Below are 22,020 nucleotides of genomic sequence, written 5' to 3' on the forward strand. Positions count from 1 at the left end.
CTTTCTCATAACTTCTTTTACAGGTTCTCTTTAATGTCATATGTTCCAATAGATTTTCTAGTAGAGCGTTGGTGAATATATATATATATATATATATATATATATATATATATATATATATATTTTTTGGATCTGAAATAATATTTCCTCTTTGTTTCCAGCTGCGGGCGCAGAATCAGGTGCTGAAGAAGGCGGTTTTAGATGAACAAGCTAATTCTGCAGCTTTGAAGGTATCTCTAAATTATTCATTGCGGCAAGACACTTCTATGTTCTCCTATTTATCAAGCATATGAAACTAAGAGTGGGGGAGGGGCGTTCCTGAAAATTGGTGCAAATACCAGGATGAATAAAATAAAAAATAGCGCTGTTCTATATCAGTCAGGGTGATTCTAATCTTTGAAATAATTGGTTACATTAAAAAAGTGGAACATTGAGTTCTATCCTTTGTGGTGTAAGGCGGCGTTCACATTGATGCGCTTTACAGGCGTTTTAGCGCTAAAAACAGCGCCTATAAAGCGCCTCTCCTGTCACCCCAGTGTGGAAGCCTGAGTGCTTTCACACGGGGGCGGTGCGCTTGTGGGACATTAGAAAAAGTCCCGCAAGCAGCATCTTTGGGGGCGCTGTAGGAGTGGTGAATACACTGCTCCTGAAGTGCCCCTGCGCATTGAAATGAATGGGCAGCGGCGCTACACGGGCATTAAAGCGGTGGTTCACCCTCAAACTGAACTTCCTAGCTATGCTATCTGCAGCCTTAATAAAGGCTTGTAGCGTTGTCTTTTTTTTTTAAATCTGTCCACTTACCTGTCTTCAGCCTCACTTCCGGGTCTTCTTCCTTGCGGGGAGTGGGCGTGTCACTCCTTTTCCTTGACGGGGAGCTCTGCGCAATGTCTCCTGGGAGTGAGTGTTGATCCTCCCAGGAGACGCGCTGTGCGCGTCATGCCTTCTGAAAATACACGACGTGAGACTCGCCTGCGCCTGCCGTGTAGAGCTGACTGCGCAGGTGCCGTAAAAAGCCGAGTCCCACGTTGTGTATTTTCAGAAGGCGTGACGCGCTTTACCAGCACGACAATCATCTTCGCCTTGTCTTAGGAACGCCTACTCCCCGGGGCAGAGAGAACCCATAAGCCGGGTCAGTAAGGGAAGAACAGTGCCCCACCATTGGCGTCGGTGGAGGAGGAATAGTGCCCCGCCATTGGCGTCAGTGGGGGGGGGAATAGTGCCCCGTCATTGGCATCAGTGGGGGGGGGGAGCAATAGTGCCCCGTCAGTGGGGGGAGCAATAGTGCCCCGTCATTGGCGTCAGTGGGGGGGGGGGGGGCGAATAGTGCCCTATCATTGCCATCAGTGGGAGGAGGAATAGTGCCCAGTCATTGGCGTCAGTGGAGGGAGGAATAGTACCCAATCATTGGTGTCAGTGGGGAAGAGGAATAGTGCCCCGTCATTGGCGTCGGTGGGGAAGAGGAATAGTGCCCAGTCATTGGTGTCGATGGGGGGGAGGAATAGTGCCCAGTCATTGGTGTCGATGGGGGGGAGGAATAGTGCCCAATCATTGGTGTCAGTGTGGGGAGGAATAGTGCCCCGTCATTGGCGTCGGTGGGGAAGAGGAATAGTGCCCCGTCATTAGCATCAGTGGGGGGAGGAATAGTGCCCCATCATTGGTGTCAGTGTGGGGGGGGGAAGACTAGTGCCCTGTCATTGGCGTCAGTGGGAGGAGGAATAGTGCCCAATCATTGGTGTCAGTGGGGGGAGGAATAGTGCCCATTCATTGGCGTCGGTGGGGAAGAGGAATAGTGCCCAGTCATTGGCGTCGGTGGGGAGAGGAATAGTGCCCAGTCATTGGTGTCGGTGGGGGGGAGGAATAGTGCCCAGTCATTGGTGTCAGTGGGGGGGAGGAATAGTGCCCCGTCATTGGTGTCAGAGGGGGGGAGGAATAGTGCCCAGTCATTGGTGTCAGTGGGGAGAGGAATAGTGCCCCTTCAGTGGGGGGGGGGGGAATAGTGCCCCAAATGTTGTTCGTAATGTAATTTTTATTTTATTTTTTCTATAGGAACAACTAAAGATGAAAGAGCAGTCTCTGAGAAAACAGCAGCAGGAGATGGATAGCTTGACCTTCAGAAACCAGCAACTGGCCAAGAGGGTGGAGCTTCTGCAGGAGGAGTTGTCAGTGATGGAAACCAAGGGCAAGAAGACCAAGGTATCGGAGGTTTAACCCTTTGCTGCACACGTTTAAAAAAAAAATTTAGGTCAGAAGAAAGCGGAGACCCTGGAGAATGAAACGGTGCTAGTTCCAGTTTTTTTATGTCAAAAGTTATTTGCGCAACGGTTTATCAAATGTGAATTTTCAGTGGAAAATACACGGAAGTTAATTTTAGGGAACAGAAACACAATATATTACAAAATTCTTTTGTGTAATCTAAAAGATGAGGTTACATTGAGTAAATGGATACTAAACATGTGAAGCCTTAAAGGGGTTGTAAAGTAAAAAAAAAAAAATCCTAAATAGGTTCCTTTACCTTAGTGCAGTCCTCCTTCACTTACCTCATCCTTCCATTTTGCTTTTTAAACGTCCTTTTTCTTCTGAGAAATCCTCACTTCCTGTTCTTCTGTCTGTAACTCCACACAGTAATGCAAGGCTTTCTCCCTGGTGTGGAGTGTCGTGCTCGCCACCTCCTTTGGACCCGAGGAGAGTCAAGACGCTCTCTACATTGCAGGTGGAGAAAGGAGCTGTGTGTTAGTGGGCGTCCTGACTCTCCTGTAGTCCAAGGGAGGGGGCGAGCACGACACTCCACACCAGGGAGAAAGCCTTGCATTACTGTGTGGAGTTACAGACAGAAGAACAGGAAGTGAGGATTTCTCAGAAGAAATAAGGACATTTAAAAAGCAAAATGGAAGGATGAGGTAAGTGAAGGAGGACTGCACTAAGGTAAAGGAAGCTATTTAGGGAAAAAAAATATTCCTTTACAACCCTTTTAACCTCCCTGGCGGTATGATTATTTCAGATTTTTGGTGCTGAAAGTGGCACAATTGTTTTGCATGGAAATTTGGCGTTTTATATTGTAGGCCTGTAATTCTTAGGAATAACTCACCTTAATCTGTCCAAACAAAGTAGACACCCCGGGCATGATAAAGTTTGAAAAACCAAAATCATAAATTATAATATAAATAATTATAACAAATAATAAAAATTATTCAATAATGTAATCAAATCAAAAACACTGAAATTTGCTCAGTTGCAGAATTGTCGCTGTTATTATTTTTAGTGTTTAATGATGAATTTCCCCAGAAATCGCTATCGCACAATTCTGCAAGTGATTATAATTTATTATCGCTGTTTTCTAGCTGATCTAAAACCATTTTTGACATAAAGGGAAACTTTTGGTTGCTATGGACAATCTACAGTTTGCAGGCAGAAAGAACAGTTTTTATTATATAAAACTGCATGCAGTACACTGGACAGACCACTAGGGACAAAGGGGGTGTGTATTTACAGTATTGTATCTATACTGTGTTTTTACTTTTCTGAATTTGCTGCTAAACTCCGCCCCGTGCGTCGCGCCGCTCGCAGGGAACAAAGCTTGGCACTCGCCAGTGTGAATCGAGCGAGATGACGGCTCACACACACAGCGGGGAGACATAGCAGGATCCGGGGAAAAGGTAAGTAACTTCCCCTCTATCCTGCAATGCGATCCCGAGTCTGGCTTCGGGGTTACCGTCTTTGGTATGTAAAATTCACCCCGCCAGGGAGGTTAACTACTTGCCGACCTGCCGCCGTCATTCCACGGCGGCAGGTCGGCTCTCCTGCACGGGAGCCCGTAGCTCTACGTCGGCTCTCTCGCAGGCAACTAGGGGTGCGCGCTCGCCCCCGACTCCCGTGCGCGTGCCCGGCGGGCGTGATCGCCGCCGAGCACACGCGATTGCTCGTTACAGAGCGGGGCCTGGGAGCTGTGTGTGTAAACACACAGCTCCCGGTCCTGTCGGGGGGGAAATGCTGATCCTCTGTTCATACAATGTATGAACAGAAGATCAGTGATTTCCCCTAGTGAGGCCACCCCCCCTACAGTTAGAACACACCCAGGGAACATACTTAACCCCTTCCCCGCCCCCTAGTGTTAACCCCTTCACTGCCAGTGGCATTTTTATAGTAATCCAATGCATTTTTATAGCACTGATCGCTATAAAAATGCCAATGGTCCCAAAAATGTGTCAAGTGTCCGCCATAATGTCGCAGTACCGAAAAAAAATCACTGATCGCCGCCATTACTAGTAAAAAAAAAATATTAATAAAAATGCCATAAAAATACCCCCTATTTTGTAAACGCTATAACTTTTGCGCAAACCAATCAATAAACGCTTATTGGGATTTTTTTTTTTTTTTTTACGAAAAATATGTAGAGGAATACGTATCGGCCTAAACTGAGGAAAATTTTTTTTTTATATATATTTTTGGGGGATATTTATTATAGCAAAAAGTAAAAAATATTCTTTTTTTTTTTAAATTGTCGCTCTATTTTTGTTTATAGCGCAAAAACTAAAAACCGCAGAGGTGATCAAATACCACCAAAAGAAAGCTCTATTTGTGGGAAAAAAAGGGACGCCAATTTTGTTTGGGATCCACGTTGCACGACCGCGCAATTGTCAGTTAAAGCGACGCAGTGCCGAATCGCAAAAAGTGCTCTGGTCTTTGACCAGCAAAATGGTCCGGGGGTTAAGTGGTTAAATGAGAAGTATGGGATTAGAAAAAAAAACAAAAAAAAACAGTCATGCTCGCCTAGATGGCCGCATCTGTTCCCCACCACCTCTAAGGCCCTGTACACACGTCCGAGAAACTCGACGGGCAAAACACATCGTTTTGCTCGTTGAGTTCCTTGTGAAGCCGCCGAGGGTCTCGGCGAGCCAAGTTTCCCCGTTGACTAACGAGGAAATAGAGAACATGTTCTCTATTTGGCTCGACGAGTTCCTCGTCGGTTTCCTCGGCCAAAAGTGTACACACGACCGGGTTTCTCGGCAGAATACGGCTCCAATCGAGTTTCTGGCTGAATTCTGCCGAGAAACTCGGTCGTGTGTACGGGGCCTTAGTCCGGGAACTGAGCGATCAAACGCAGCTGATCACTCGGTTCTCGGTCTTCAGCCTGCAGAGAGCCGGTAAATGTGAGTCTCCTGATTTCTGCTCTCACTGGAGTGCCAGGCTGTGGTGGGGCGGCTGTCTCAGGCTCTCGGCAGATCGCTGTGAGGCTGAGCCAGATGCCAGTCCAAGGTTCTGAGTGAATCCTGACCGTATGGCCGGGATCTTTTTAGATCCTGGCCCGGGTCTGTGACACTTCAGCCTGCTTTTGGCCCAAAATGGGTCGCAGGAGTGCAGAACCAACTGTTCTCCTGTGATTCCTAGAAGTTTGGCCAAAAAGAGTTTTGAACTCATAAAGTGATGAACTTTGGTACCCCAAATTTTCCATAGGCGATGCTTTGAAAGCCCCTACGTTGGTTTAGAATTGACCATGAAGAGGGGACCCAAAATGATGACTGCTTTCACTCCAATGTGTGTGGCAATATGTAACCCACGTAGAGCAACTGACCCAACGCTGATGACATATGACAGATCAATTGATCTACATCATCAATGGAGTTTCCGATTCTTCCATTCGATCACTCATGACTCTTCTTTTTGATAAATTAGTACTGTTTTTTTTTTCTATTAGAAAAACGTGGAGTCTTCTCAGCTGCCTCAAGAACAGAAAAACGTCTTTGATGAAGATCTGCAAAAGAAGATCGAGGAGAATGAGAGGCTGCACATCCAGGTCACTAACTCATTCTTCACACCTTGGAGATTCTTTCTACTTTTATTCAGCAATGTATTTGACCTGCTTAAAGGGTCACTAAAGGAATTTTTTTTTATTTTTTTAGCTAAATAGCTTCCTTTACCTTACTGCAGTCCTGGTTTCATGTCCTCATTGTTCGTTTTTGCTCTGATGTTGCTGTAATTCTTCTCTGTTCTGGACACTTCCTGGTTGTCTGTTTCCTGATCACCACAGTACTGGGAGATTCTAGTTTCGTTTTCCAAACCATCACTGCTCTATGGGTCTGTCCAGCACAGAAGCATCAAATAACATGCAAAAACTAAGCTAGATGCAAAAACGAAACTGAAACTAGGAGGTACATTATATGATTGATTTTTATCTATTTTTAATCGTTTTTAAAAGGAATCAGTTAACTATTATGTCTCTATACCCTGTTAACAGTCATTTCAGCGAATTTTTTTTTTTTCCCTTTACAACTCCTTTAACCACTTAACGACCGCCGCCTGTAGATATACGTCCACAGAATGGCGCGGCTGGGCAGATGGACGTACCGGCACGTCCTGTACATCTACCCGCCCGCGACCCGGTCCGAAGCTCCGGGACCCACGGACCCAATCGCCGCTGGGGTCCCGCGATCTGTCCCCAGAACTGAAGAACGAGGAGAGCCGTATGTAAACACGGCTTCCCCGTTCTTCACTGTGGCGGCTGCATCGATTGTGTCATCCGTTTTATAGGGAGACACAATCGATGACATCACTCTTACAGCCACACCCCCCTACAGTTGTAAACACACACTAGGTGAAACATAACCCCTTCAGCGCCCCCTGTGGTTAACTCCCAAACTGCAACTGTCATTTCCACAATAAAGAATGCAATTTAAATGCATTTTTTGCTGTGTAAATCACAATGGTCCCAAAAATGTGTCAAAATTGTGCGAAGTGTCCGCCATAATGTCGCAGTCACGAAAAAAAAACGCTGATCGCCGCCATTAGTAGTAAAAAAATAAATGCAATAAAACTATCCCCTATTTTGTAAACGCTATAAATTTTGCGCAAACCAACCAATAAACGCTTTTTGCGATTTTTTTTAAATTTTTTTTTTTTACCAAAAATATGTAGAAGAATACGTATCGGCCTAAACTGAGGAAAAAATATATATTTTTTTATATATTTTTGGGGGATATTTATTATAGCAAAAAGTAAAAAATATTGAATTTTTTTCAAAATTGTCGCTCTATTTTTGTTTATAGCGCAAAAAATAAAAACCGCAGAGGTGATCAATTACCACCAAAAGAAAGCTCTATTTGTGGGGAAAAAAGGACGCCAATTTTGTTTGGGAGCCACGTGCATGACCGCGCAATTGTCAGTTAAAGCGACGCAGTCCCGAATCGCAAAAAGGGGCCTGGTCCTTTGGCTGCATTTTGGTCCAGGGTTTAAGTGGTTAAGGATCGCCCCACGTACATATACTGCAGCAGGGCGGCCCTTAAAGGGGTTGTAAAGGTTTGTTTTTTTATTTTATTATACTAAGACGTACGTCGGTTGGATCTAGCCCACATTCAGGCGTATCTTGTTTTGTGAATACAAAACAAAGATACGCCGGCGCATCGTAGAACTTACGCGGCGTATCAATAGATGCGCCGCCGTAAGTTCTTTGTGGATCTGGGCCGAAGTGAGTATTTCTCAGAAGAAATAAGGACATTTAAAAGCAAAATGGAAGGATGAGGTAAGTGAAGGAAGACTGCACTAAGGTAAAGGAAGCTATTTAGGGAAAACATTTTTTACCTTTACAACCCCTTTAATGCCACTGTCCCCAAAAAGTGTCAGTCAGTGTTTGATTTGTCCGCCACAATATCGCAGACCTGATGTAAGTCGCTGATCGCTCCCCTAATTCGTAAAAAATAAATAAGAATATCCCATAGTTTGTAGACGCTATAACCTTCGCGCAAACAAATCAATATACGCTTATTGCAGGGGTCGACAATCTCTGGGCGCCTGGTCGCATTCGCAACAAATGGTGACCTGGCGGCCGGTAATTGAGGCTGCGGCTTTGCGGCCTACAAGGCCGCGAAGCCGTGGCCTCAATTTCTGGCCACCGCGGCAATCGCGCGGCAGGGGAGGTGGAGGCGCACGGAGGGCCCGCGACGGCCGGTAATTGCGGCCGTTGAAGTCCCTCTGTGTCCTTCTGTGAGCTGGCGCCATCTGGTGGTGGCCGTTGGCATTACAAGTTAAACAGCAATTCTAAAAGTGTAATTTTTCACTATTTTCGCTGCCATCTCCTTCCCTCTAATTAGACCCCCCAAACATTATATATATTTTTTATCCTAACACCCTAGAGAATAAAATGGCGATTGTTGCAATACTTTCTGTCACGCCGTATTTGCGCAGCGGTCTTACAAGCGCACTTTTTTGGGAAAAAATACACTTTTTTTAATTAAAAAATAAGACAACAGTAAAGTTATCCCAATTTATTTTTTTTATATTGTGAAAGATAATGTTACGCCAAGTAAATTGATACCCAACTTGTCACGCTTCAAAATTACGTCCGCTCGTGTAATGCCGACAAACTTTTACCCTTTAAAATCTCCAAAGGCAACGTTTAAAAAAATTCTACAAGTTGCATGTTTTGAGTTACAGAGGAGGTCTAGAGCTAGAATTATTGCTCTCGCTCTAACAATCGCGGCGATACCTCACATGTGTGGTTTGAATACCGTTTACATATGCGGGCATTACTCACATATGCGTTCGCTTCTGTGCGCAAGCTCGACGGGGCGCATTTTCTGGCTCCTAACTTTTTTAGCTGGCTCCTAGATTCCAAGCAAATTTGTCAAACCCTAACTTATTGGATTTTTTTATTTTTACCAAGGAATCTGCGGTAACATTACTGATGGTCTTTTCTTGCAGTTTTTTGAGGCCAGCGAGAAGCACAAGCACATCGAGGGTGAAATGAGGAGCCGGCTACACGTCCTAGACGCGGCAGCCGCGCAGCACCAAGCTGTCTTAGATGGCCTGAAGCAGAAATACATGGAGACCATCGAGAAGTTACAGACTGACAAGGCAAAGTTAGAGGCAAGCAGAATAATCTCGGCTTTTGTTTTTCTGGGGAACTCCTGCATTATACATGACCCAACTTCCTTCCTTCGTGTTCTCTGCTGACTAGAGTAAAAGAAATTGCTGACAGCGTGGAAGTAAAATGACATTTTCTTATCACAAACCATTCATATTATATTTACAGTTTTGTCACCCCCACCACAGCAATTCTGTAAAAGTCATTGCCTGTGGCGTCTTCTTGCCTGGGGGGGGGTCTGTGTATAAAACATTCATGGGCCCGGATTCAAAGAGATCTGCGCTCTATTTGCGGAGGCGCAGGGCAACGATTTTGCCCTGCGCCCCCGCAAATATTTTGCGCTGCCCTCGATTCACGGAGCAGTAGCTCCGTAAATTGCGAGGGCGCGCCGGAAAAATTGCCCGGCGTAAGCCTGCGCAATGTAAATGATCTCGCCGGGGGCGGGAATCATTTAAATTAGGCGCGTTCCCGCGCCGATCGTAAAGCGCATGCGCCGTCAGGAAACTTTCCCGACGTGCATTGCGGCAAATGACGTCGCAAGGACGTCATTTGCTTCAAAGTGAACGTGAATGGCGTCCAGCGCCATTCACGTATCACTTACGCAAACGGCGTGAAATTCAAATTTCACGACGCGGGAACGGAGGGTATACTTTAGCATTGGCTGCCCCTACTATTAGAAGGGGCAGCCTTACGCTAAAGACGCCGTACGGAAACTCCGTAACTTGCGTACGCAGGGCCCGTGCAACATTGTGAATCGGCGTATAGTATGCAATTTGCATACTATACGCTAACCACAATGGGAGCGCCCCCTAGCGGTCAACGCAAGAATGCAGCCTAAAATCTGCGTGGCATAAGAGCCATATGCCGCGCAGATTTTAGGCTGCAGTCGGCGTAACGAGTTCTCTGAATCAGGAGAACTCGTTACGCCGGCGCAAGTCAGCAATTGCGCTGCGTAACTATGGTTACGCAGGCGCAATTGCTTACTGAATCTGGGCCATTGTCTTAAAGTGGAGGTTCACTTTTTTTTTTACATTAAAAAGTACAATAGTAAGGACATTACATTTCGGCATTTTTTTTTTTTTGCTCTGTACTTGCCTTTATATCCGGATTTTGCCCATGGCTTCCGCGTTCTGATGACTCCAGGACTGGGCGTTCCTATCCCTGCCTCAGGCTTCCGATGACTGCGGGACTGGGCGTTCCTATCCTTTCGTTGGATGATTGACGGCTTGTGAAACAGGTGACCTGTCGCACAACGCGCGTCACCAGATTTCCAGAAATACTCGAGCTAAGAGTCGGCACTATACGGCGCCTGCGCCCGCCGTGTAGAGCTGACTGCACAGGCGCCGTATAGTGCCGACTCGCAGCTCGGCTCTTTCCCGACGTCTGGTGACGCGCCTTGTGCGACAGGTCACCTGTTTCACAAGACGTCAATCATCGAACGGAAGGATAGGAACGCCCAGTCCTGCAGTCATCGGAACCCGGAAGCCCTGGACAACATCAGGATATAAAGGTATGTACCAAGAAAAAAAAAAATGTTGAAATGTAATGTCCTTAACATGCTGAATCTGCTAGATGCAATTACATTTTTTAATTTTTTTTGGGTGAACCCCCGCTTTAAGCATTCATATGGTCACTATAAACATTTGCTGTATTTATAAAATGATTCTCTTTTGTGATTGTCGGCACCATCTAGTGGCCATATAGTGTTTTTTTTTTTGTATTATTGAATGAATTTACCACATTATGGCCACTAGATGGAGCTGACATTTATAGGAGATAATCATATTGCATGCAATATGGCTATCATAATCTAGGGTGGAGAGGCGGGGAGGAGTTTGTTGTTTAGGGTGGGGAGGAGGTTGTTATTGTTTAGGGTGGGGAGGAGGTTGTTATTGTTTAGAATGGGGAGGAGGTTATTGTTTAGAATGGGGAGGAGGTTATTGTTTAGAATGGGGAGGAGGTTATTGTTTAGAATGGGGAGGAGGTTATTGTTTAGAATGGGGAGGAGGTTATTGTTTAGAATGGGGAGGAGGTTATTGTTTAGAATGGGGAGGAGGTTATTGTTTAGAATGGGGAGGAGGTTATTGTTTAGAATGGGGAGGAGGTTATTGTTTAGAATGGGGAGGAGGTTATTGTTTAGAATGGGGAGGAGGTTATTGTTCAGGGTGGGGAGGCGGGGTTGCAGCCCATCAGTGCCTACCAGTGCCACCTCATCAGTGCCGCCTATCGTTGTCCATCAGTGTAGCCCACCAGTGCAGCCCATCAGTTCAGCCTAACAATGTCCACCAGTTCAGCCTATGAATGTCCTTCACTGCCACCTCATCAGTGCCCACCAGCAGCGAGCTCTCGGCTCTGTTCCGGCCCCTCCCCTGGCCACAGAGAGACAAAAGAGCTCCATTCGGCCTCTGCCTCCAGACTACAACTCCCAGAAGGTCCGACTTCTTACTTAGAGAACAGCGTGAGGTAAGCGTGCTCATTGTTTGGGGAGGCATACGTCATCCAGAAATCGACATTTGTTTTGTGGAAAATTACTTGGAACCCCCAATCATTTATATATAGATATATATAGATAGAGAGAGATATATAGACATACATACATGCACATATACACACACACACACACACACACACACACACACACACACACACACACACACACACACACACACACACGCACACGCGTATAATATATAGATAGATGGATGGATAGATAGATATTAATCTTTTTTTTTTTTTTTTTTTTGTGTTATATGGTATTTGCACAGCGTTTTTTCAAACCCAATTTTTTGGGGGAAAAACTGCACCTTAATGAATTTTAATGCACACAAACACAATATAATACCTAATTTTTGGTAAAATGTAAAAGCTGATGTTACACCAAGTAAATAGATACCTAACATTTCACCCTTTAAAATTGCGTATGCCTGTGGATTGGCGCCAAACTAAGAGTACTTACAATTCTCCTTAGGTGATGCTTTAAACCTTGTTTACAGGTTACCAATTTAGAGTTCTGGCACTAGAATGCGTTCACATTTGAGCATAAGTACGGCGGGGCGGGGGCACTTTACATTTATTTATTTTTTTAATCTAAAACTATCTTTTACACCATCTTTAATTTTTTGTATTGGTTTTAAGGGATAACCAATATTCCTTGTGACCGCATGGGCTGTGACAGGTCCTCTTTATGGAGAGATTTATGGAGAGATCTGGGGCCCATTAGACCCCCACATCTCTTCTCTGGCCTCCAATGCAGCCAATCGGACCCAGATCAGTCGGATGGGCTGCTTTCCTGTGTAGGTAAACAAGAAGCTGAAACCAGAAGAGACAAAATCCTCGTCGCCCCTGGTTTGCGGGGTCACAGCTTTCGTCGCCGGTCACAGTGTTTCCGAGCTCGGACAACAAAGCCCGGGAAAAGCGGGTGGGGGACACCTTCCACCGCCCGCAGAAATGATCCCAGTGGCTGTTCAGCCACAGGAATCACGTCTGCCATGCAGGGAACTGGGAAAATTCTAATAACGGGATGATGTCTGTAGCTGCAGGCCTCATCCCATGATCCCAGTATAACCACTGCAAACCAAGAACATCATACAACGTCCTATGGCCGGCAAGGGATTAAAGAAGAACTTCAGTCCCCTTGATCTTGACTCTCTCCCTCTCCACTGGCGCCATCATGTATGATTGGCACATGTGCAGATCCACCGAAAAATATATTGTGAATTTTAATTCAGTTTATAGTCTTGGTGCCAATTAAAAATCCCAGGCCACTAATTCACTTGCTTGATATGCAAAATCTGAGGCACCCAAATCTAAAATGGGGTTCTCGCCCAGAAGCGATTCAGTTCGCATGCGCCGCGCTTTATAAGTTTTTTTTTTTTTTTTTTCATTCATGAGAAGCCCACTTCTTTTCACATGATAGTCCTCAGTCATCTACCTCCTTCACATCCACCCCCCCCAGTGTTGCCAACCGTCCCTATTTTTACGGACAGTCCCTAAAAACGGGCACTTTTTTTTCCCGTCCGTAAATGTCCGTAGTTGCGGGAATGTGCCAGTAAAAATAGCTGAGATCGGTTCGGCTTGGAACTGCGCTGAGCAGCACGCGGCGGTGGCTGAATGGAGGAGCCTCCAGGCAATACAAGGTTCACAGGGGAGTCAGGGACGGACAGAGTGACACAGCCCAGCCGACAGTGACATCAGGTGATGGTGGCAGAGGGGGATCTAAGGAAGGCAGGGAGTGATGGTGGCACCACAGAGGGGGATGGAGGCAGGGGGTGATTGGAGGCAGGGGGTGTTGGTGGCACTGTAGAGGGGGATGGAGGCACCACAGAGGGGGATGGAGGTGGGGGGCCTGGGGGAGATTGGAGGCGGGGGAAGTTGGAGGCAGGGGGAGATTGTGGCCCTGCAGCGGGGGGTGAAGGCAGTGGGTGTTGGTGGCAGAGGGGGATGGAGGCAGGGGGTGATGTGACTAAATAATTTGCCCTTATTATATCGAAAATAACAAAAATATGTTTTTTTACCTTAATATCTACCTTAAATCACATTGCTATTTGCCTAGCGTAATTGTTTGTAGCCTAAATACTGAAATGTGCACCTAAAAATGTAATTTAGTAACTTTTGTGAAATGCCAGTAATAACATGGCTGCGCCAGTAAATTTCAGGTGTTGTGCCAGTAAATTTTCAATCTGGTAGGTTGGCAACACTGCCCCCCCCCCTCCCTTCCATGCCCACCCCTTTTTTACAGTAGAGTCCTACCTCCCAATCTTGAGAGCAGAATGGCAGTGGCGGAAGGCAAAACATGAAACAGAGGTGGACTGCCACCCCCTTGTGTATACTGGAGATGCCCTATTTGCAGTGTTAATTTTGGCAGCAGGATTTAGTTTTAGTCTTAGGGCTAAAATGGCATTTTTAGTTTTTAGTCTTCTGCAATTTGTTTTAGTTTTAGTCGACTAAATCTCTAGTAGATTTTAGTCGACAAACTCATTTTAGTCATCTAAAATCTAATGGGTGTAATTAAATTGTAATGCATTAGTTAACATTTCTCTACATTTTCCATACATACTCATTATATACTGCTGGAGTGAAGAATCGAAATGTTATTTATGGTATTGAAGGGTTACTAAAGGGAACATTTTTTTTCCTTTAAAATAACAAACATGTTATACTTGCCTCCACTGTGCAGTTCGTTTTGCACAGAGTGGCCGCGATCCTCGTCTTCTGGGGTCCCTCGGCGGCTGTCTCTGCTCCTCCCCGCAAGAACTGACCACAGTCATGCGAGAGAGCTTGCATGGTGATGAGTCCTTGCGGGCGCGCTCCCGTGATACAGCGAGCGGCCATAGGCACTCACTGTAGCACTCGGGCGCGCCGTGTGACTGGATGTGATTGACGGCGCCAGCCAATGGCTGCGGTGCTTTCAATCCATCCGCTCTAGCCATTGAGCGGCGAAGAGGATCTCGGGACCGAGCGCGGGACTTTCGACGGGTCAGGTAAGTAAAACGGGGGCTCGGGGGGGCCGGCATCATCAGATGTTTTTTCACCTTAATGCATAGATTGCATTAAGGTGAAAAAAAAATTTCCTTCTGAATGGAACTTCCCCTTTATAGTGCCGTCGTACGTGTTGTACGTTACCGCGCTTTGCTAGAGCATTTTTTTTTCACGATCGTGTGTGTATATGCAAGGCAGGCTTGACAAGAATCACGTCGAAAAAAACTTTGTTTTTTCCATGACATTAAAAACGGTCGTGTGTACGCGGCATTAGTCTTTTGACTGAAATGGCATTTTAGTTTTAGTCGTATTTTAGTCATCTCAATTGTTTTAGTTTTAGAAAAAGAGAGAAATACCCCCCGGGTGGGACTTTCAAGGCCAAACCACGATATAGATATTAAAAATACATAATACATAAACTGTAACATCAAAAACACTCTCCAAATGGTAGATAATGCCCATTATATACCATTTGGAGAGTGTTTTTGATGTTACAGTTTATGTTATGTATTGTATAGTGTTATGTTCCGTTTTTTTCTTTTTGCCACTCAGCACACACATTGCTTTTTGGTGATTCCATATGGCTATGGAATATGTTTGTTTTTATGTACTTAGGTGCTGAATGTGCGTTCTGAGCCAATGTCGACAGGTCTACTTTGTCTATATCGTGGTTTGGCCTTGAAAGTCCCATCCAGGTTTTTTTTTTCTCATTTTCTATATACCAGGGATGTGGCCAACATCACTACTATTGGATTCAGTAGCACCTCCTCCTATAGCATTGTTTTAGTTTTAGTCGTATTTTAGTAGACTAAAATAGTATTCATTTAGTCGACTAAATTAGCACTGCCTATATGCCGCCCACCCTTGGATTAGCATCATGCGTCTGTCAGCTGGCCATCTTGCAACATGGAAAGGCATAAAGCTGTGTGAAAATACCAGACCACGCTGCACGCCTGATGAGCCGAGGCACCCCGGTTGAGAAACGATCACATAGACCTGGGTAGGAGGTGGACGTGTGTCCATATCAATCAGTGCAACTAGCAAACTCGTAGACCGTGCGATGAGACTGGATACAGGGAAGGACTGTGCCTTGTTGTTGGTCTGGGAAGCTGCCCACATTGAGCAGCCAATGATGTTTAGTGTAGCTGGATGGACCATTGCTTGGCCTTCTGAGCTCCAATTTTACTCCATCTGTAATCTCCATGGGAGGCGGCAGAGAAAAACGAAAGCCGCTTGCCTCTTCCAGGAGGTACAATGCCATAAAGTCTTGGTGGAAGTGTTCTAGAATTAGAATCTGTTCCAGGTGACTATGCACTTTTATAACCAGTGCGGTCTGGTTGATATGAGTGATATCTTCCCTTTTGCTTTTCCTTGGACATTGACTGAGATTGTACACTGTGCTATTAGTTTGCCGCAATTATTATCTAATATGTGATGTTTTTGTAATGCAGGTAAAAGCATTGGCTCTGGAAAAAGAGGCAAAAGACTGCAGACTACGATCAGAAGATTGGTGAGTGTGTGTGATAACACCTAGACAACGCTACACAAAATTGTACAATCACATGAGATATATGAGAGTTATTAACCACTTCAGCCCCGGAAGGTTTTACCCCCTTAATGACCAGAGCATTTTTTTGCGATTGGCACTGCGTCGCTTTAACTGACAATTGCGCGGTCATGTGACACCTTACCCAAACAAAATTGCCGTCCATTATTTTTCCCCACAAATAGAGCTTTCTTTTGGTGGGGTTTGATCATCTCTGTGTTTTTTTTTTTTTTTTTTGCGCTATAAACAAATGAAGAGCAACCATTTTTGTGTTGTTTTTTTTTTAGTTATTATTATTTTATTTTTTAAGGGGTAAGGGTTAACCGCTTCAGCCCCGGAAGATTTTACCCCCTTCCTGACCAGAGCACTTTTTACAATTTGGCACTGCGCTGCTTTAACTGACAATTACGCGGTCGTGCGACGCTGTACCCAAACATCTGCGTTTTTTTCCCCCCATAACTAGAGCTTTCTTTTGGTGGTATTTGATCACCTATGCGGTTTTTATTGTTTGCGCTATAAACTAAAGAAGAGCGACAATTTTGAAAAAAAAAAATATATATATATATCTCTTGTATTTTGCTATAATATATATCCCAATATTTATTTTTTTTGTTCCTCAGTTTAGGCCGATATGTATTCTTCTACATATTTTTGGTTCCATGTTGGAACAGGAAGAGGCCATCCCCAAACTGATTGCCACAAAGTTGGGAACATGAAATTGTGCATAATGTCTTGGTGTGCTGATGCCTTAAGAGTTCCCTTCACTGGAACTAAGGGGCCAAGCCCAACCCCTAAAAAATCCCTCCTCCACCAAATGATTTGGACCAGTGCACAAAGCAAGGTCCATAAAGACATGGAGGAGCGAGTTTGGGGTGGAGGATCTTGACTGGCCTGCAGAGAGTTTTGACCTCAACCCGATAGAAAACCTTTGGGATGAAGTCTGCAAGCCAGGCCTTGTCCACATCAGTGCACAAATGTGCTTCTGGAAGAATGGTTAAACATTCCCATAGACACACTCCTAAACCTTGTGGACAGCCTTCCCAGAGGAGTTGAAGCTGTTGTAGCTGCAAAGGGTCGGCCAACTCAATATTGAACTACGGACTAAGACTGGGATGCCATTAAAGTTCATGTGCATGTAAAGGCAGGCGTCCCAATTATAAATGTATGTATGTATGTATGTATGTATGTATGTATGTATGTATGTATGTATGTGTGTGTGTATAATATATAATATGCACTTTTTTTTTTTTTTTTTGTGTGTGCTGAAAATGCCCCCCTTGGCTTATACTTGAGTCACCTTTTTGTGCCTGATCTACTGGACTTTGGGGACCCGGTACTGGCTAGGTCCCCTGGACCCCAAACTTGGCACACATGTAGCCCCACTCTTCCTCTACAAGTGTGCAAAGTTTGTTGTCCGGGGACCTACGGCCGGGGAGCACCGATTTTGCAAAGCCGGGCACCCCTTCCCTAGACTCCCATGTTAAATGGTAATTTCTCCGGTGGTTTGGGGACTCGGTACCGGACGGTCGTAGGTCCCCTGGACCCGGAACTTGGCACACTCTACAAGTGTGCAAAGTTTGTTGTCTGGGGCAGTGTTTCTCAACTCCAGTCCTCGGGGCGCACCAACAGGTCATGTTTTCAGGCTTTCCATTATTGTGCACAGGTGATTTTATCAGTTTCACTGCCTTAGTAATTACCACAGCAGTTTGATCTGAGGGAAATCCTGAAAACATGACCTGTTGGTGCGCCCCGAGGACTGGAGTTGAGAAACACTGGTCTGGGGGACCTACAGCTGGGGAGCGCCGATTGTTTTAAAGCCGGGCACCCCTTCTGTAGACTCCAATGTTAAACGTCAGTCTAGTCATGGGCAAGGTGAGGCGTGCACAGGGACACGGTGAGGCGTGCACAGGGACACGGTGAGGCGTGCACAGGGACACCCTAGGCTTATACTCTTGTCAATACGTTTTCCCATATTTTTTTGTGGTAAAATTAGGGCCTCGGCTTATACTCGAGTATATACAGTATTTGTGCTTTTTATCTTCCCTAATCTGTAACTCGCAATCTCTCCTCTTTTTAAATTGTCTCTTTAGCCAAAATCAGCTGAAGACTCTTTATGGAGACCTGAGCAGTCGTCTAGAGGATTCTCTGTGTATCATTAATGAAAAAGTACCTTTCAATGACACAAGTAAGTGTTTGCACCCTGTATACGTTCATAAAATATTTTTATACTGCTATGCTGTATTCAACTGATCCCCCATTTATGTAAAGCGCTGGTATATTATATGCGGCACATTGACAAAACAGATGGAATATAAGAATACTGTATTTGGGGTACAGAAGAATTCTTGAACGGACATTGTTAGTAAGAGGCATTGTAATATTTCCTGACAGCATATACTATATGTATTGGCTATCCCTATCCTGGGTACTCGGTGATGCACACTATATGGGCAGACATTTGTGGAGACCTGACCATCACACCTATATTATGTGGCCAAATGAGATGAACAAACATCCTTCCTAATTTCAGGCATTTCCCGGAGAAGGGTACTGTACTTTATCGGGCCCTTGGGACACTATTCCTCCCGCTGACACCAACAATAAGACACAATTCCTATCCCTTATCCTACTGATCACTGGCATTCTGCAATTTTTTACTCTCATTGACCACCAAGCCAACAGCATTGTTTACTCCCACTGATGCTGGGGCATCATTCTTACAGGCCACAGTTTGGCCTCCCTAAAGTCTTAAGGACAGTAAACTGGCCCTTTGTTTAGTAAGTTTGTGGACCCCTGTTCAAGGCTGGATTCACACCTATGCATTTTTGGTGCTTTTTCAGATTTGCACTACAGAACGCGATCCATAGGAAACCATGTTAAATGGACTGTAGTGCAAATAGGCAAAAAAAAAACTGCATAGGTGTGAATCCAGCCTTAGGCAGTTATGCTCTTCCAACCTGTGATAACAGTTCGATGAAGGCCTTTTTCTGTTCCAACATGACCTTGCCCCCTGTGCAGAATGCCAGCTCCATAAAGACATAGTTTAATGAGCTTAGTGTGGAGGAACTAGAGTGACCTGCACAGAGACTTATCTCAACCAGTGGCGGCTGGTGCTCAAAGATTTGGGGGGGCAGCAAAAAAAACAAACAATTGCAGCCACGGTGCTCATCAAAGGCAGCCACGGTGCCATGCCATCAAACATCGCCACTGTGCCCAGTAAAATGCTGCCAGATTGCCCCCCCCCCCCCCCCGGCACTTACCTTTCTGGGGTCAGCCATCCTGCTTCCACCGTCCCTCGATGTCTTCTCCCACCCTCGATGACGCTTCAGCCAACCAGAACCGGTGAACCTGATTGGCTGAGACGCCTGTCAGTGTTAGCCAGGGAATGCACCCACCGTGCGTCCCCTGGTTAACTATTTAGAAGCCTATCAGAGCCGGCAGTTCCAAAGCCAACCAGCTGCTGTTATTCAGATGGCTGGCGCTCACCAGGGGATAAAATCGATTAAGCTACATAAACTGTAAAAATGGTGCGAGTAATACCAAACGGTAGCAAAAGCAGTCATTAAAATATGTACTGTAGCCAAGTATGATACTGGTATAAAAATGTGTACAACGATACCACTGCTAAATCCAGATGAGGAGAGGTTAACATCAGTCCGTTGGCATTTAGATGTTCTGTGAAGGGAACTATCACAACTCCCAGTGGATGGTTGTAGAATCCCAGGTTGATAGAGGGAAGGGATAGAGGGAAGTGTAACAGCCCTTCCGTGTGGCAGATACTAAGGTCCCTCCGGCATGCAGATATGAAGTCCACAGCTAAGGAGCCCTTCAGATGGACACGGCAAGCCCTGCCGTTTTCCGAGACGTCACCAGATCTCCGACGGAACTCCCTGAAGACCCGGAAGCCAGCGGAGAGGTGAGTACCAATCAAAAGAATTTGGATCGATCAAAAAATTTATCAAGGAATTAATAGTTCATTTCCACAGCCCTAATTTATTCCCCATATTTTCTAACCGTATCCCAATAATGTGGAATTTATGTGAACATTCTAAAAGATCTGTTTCTCACCATCTTTAGATTTCTACATAATTCCTTTTTATGTTGGTTCTCGGTGTTTGCAATGAGCGATGACTGCCGATTAGTTCTGACATATCACCAACATTGATCTGTGATTGTGTGGAAGATCGTCTCTTATGTAATGATAGATGCTTGAAGTGGATGTTTACAAGAATCATTGACTTTTAGAAGTTGGATGCTGTTGTAGGTGTTCGCTCTGAAGATATTGAAATGGATTTCTTCTAATACTAAACTCAATCTTCGGGAATAATATCCAGTCACCGCTAATTGTTACAGGGAAGACATTTGTATGGATTTATAGTTCTTCGTGTTTGTCATGGCTTCTTGCTGAGCGCAATTTCCCACTGTCATTTATAAAAAAAAAAATGTAAACTGAAATTCAGGCAAACGGCTAAATACACAGTGTAACGAGACCCTTGCTCACTCGGTTCCGCTCTCCCGACACTCCTCTGCTGCTATTGAATCAGATTGCAGATCGCAACGTCTGATGGTTCGGTCATCCAAGGTTCCGGGATTCGAACTACAGCTATGTGCCGTTCGGAATCCATCAGAACAAACACCAGGCAGGCTGTAGGTAAGTTCAAACGGGAAACTCTTGTATTGGATGCACACAACACACTTTTATACAGCAGTTTGAACACCCCGCCCCCAACAACCCCTTTCCTATTGGTCAATTGTAAAGTACATTGTAGTTCTCAATTAGGTCCTCTTAGCCATGCAAATTAGGACTCGAAACTGGGTCAGCAGGGATTGGTCCGATAGCTTGAATAGACGGACTGCTATGTGTAATGAGACAGAAGCCCCAGGGGGCAATCAAAGTACACAAACAGCCAAACACAGAACAATGCTTTTCCTCCAGACCATGGAGCCGTCTGGGGGGGGGGGGGGCTAGCTTTAAAACAGGGCAGAAGACCCCCCACTGTGTAACAGATTCAAACACTTCAGCATTCCAAGGTCCATGACAATACTCCCCCCTGAGAAACAGTCCAACAGCCACAGTGGGACCCCGAACGGGTCAACTCGAGGATGTTGGAAAAGTAGTCTTAAGGTTCCAGGTCTGTCTGCTGGGATATCCCATCCGCCTTCCTGTTTTGAGGCCCTGGCCCATAATCGGAAGGCAAGAGGCTCGCATTCAGTCCTCTCCAAAAGCCTCTGTCGCAGCTAGGTCTGTCACACACAGACAGATGCATATTTGGGTATTTTACCTACCAAAAGATTTGGTGGTATTTGATCACCACTGGCATCTTGTGTTTTTTTTTTTTTTGTATTGTATAAATGGAAAAAAGACCAACATTTAAAAAAAAAAGAAAACTATTTCTATTTTCTGTTTATAAAACCTAGATAAAAAAATGGTGACTATTATTATTATTATTATTATTATTATTATTATTATTATTATTTTTTTTTACTGGTAATGACGGCGATCTGCGTTTTTTGAATTTATTTTATTTTTTGGGACTGCGACGTTGCGATAAACAAATCTGACATGGAGTGACACTTTTTGGGGACCAGTGACACCAATACAGTAATCTGTGCTTTAAAAATGCGCTGATTACTGTAATAATGGCATTGGCAGGGAAGGGGTTAACACCAAGGGCGATCAAAGGGTTAAATGTTCCCTAGGGAGGTGCTTACTAACTGTATGGGGCAATGTCACACTGAAGTAAAAGAGAGATCAGTGGTTCAGCTTAGCTGAATTACAAGATCTTTCCTTTCCCGACAGATCCGCCGTTTGTCTTGTTTACACAGGCATATGGCTGATCCGCCTCTCCTGTGAACGATCGGCGGGGTGCGGCGGCCATCGCCATCGCTGCTGCTGATTGGCTCCCGTTGTGTCTAATCACAGCAGGAGTGCCCCCCCCCCCCAAACCGCATGCACGAAGTCGCGTACAGGTTTTGCGGTCCGGAAGCAGTTAAACTTACCTAGACAAATGCAGCATCAATTCGATGCTGCATCTGTCCTTCGTTGTCTCTGAGGCAGAGAACTGAGAGATCAAACCCCACTGATCGCTCAGTTCTTCCTGCCGCTTTGAGCAGACAGTGGTGACTGTCAGTCACCCGCTCT

General features: G+C 45.2%; 1 protein-coding gene across 1 annotated transcript in view; it reads left to right on the forward strand.

Moving 5' to 3' along the window:
* The window catches only part of PPP1R21 (protein phosphatase 1 regulatory subunit 21), a 98,650-nt gene that overhangs the window by 8,941 nt on the left and 67,689 nt on the right, over positions 1–22,020 (forward strand). Inside the window, exons 2-7 of the mRNA XM_040351592.1 lie at positions 162–230; positions 2,047–2,193; positions 5,693–5,791; positions 8,692–8,856; positions 15,784–15,842; positions 17,969–18,063. Of these exons, the coding sequence (XP_040207526.1) occupies positions 162–230; positions 2,047–2,193; positions 5,693–5,791; positions 8,692–8,856; positions 15,784–15,842; positions 17,969–18,063 (634 nt within the window). The remainder of the gene's footprint in view (positions 1–161; positions 231–2,046; positions 2,194–5,692; positions 5,792–8,691; positions 8,857–15,783; positions 15,843–17,968; positions 18,064–22,020) is intronic.

Source organism: Rana temporaria, chromosome 4, assembly GCF_905171775.1.
Source record: "Rana temporaria chromosome 4, aRanTem1.1, whole genome shotgun sequence".
NCBI classification, from domain to species: Eukaryota; Metazoa; Chordata; class Amphibia; order Anura; family Ranidae; genus Rana; species Rana temporaria.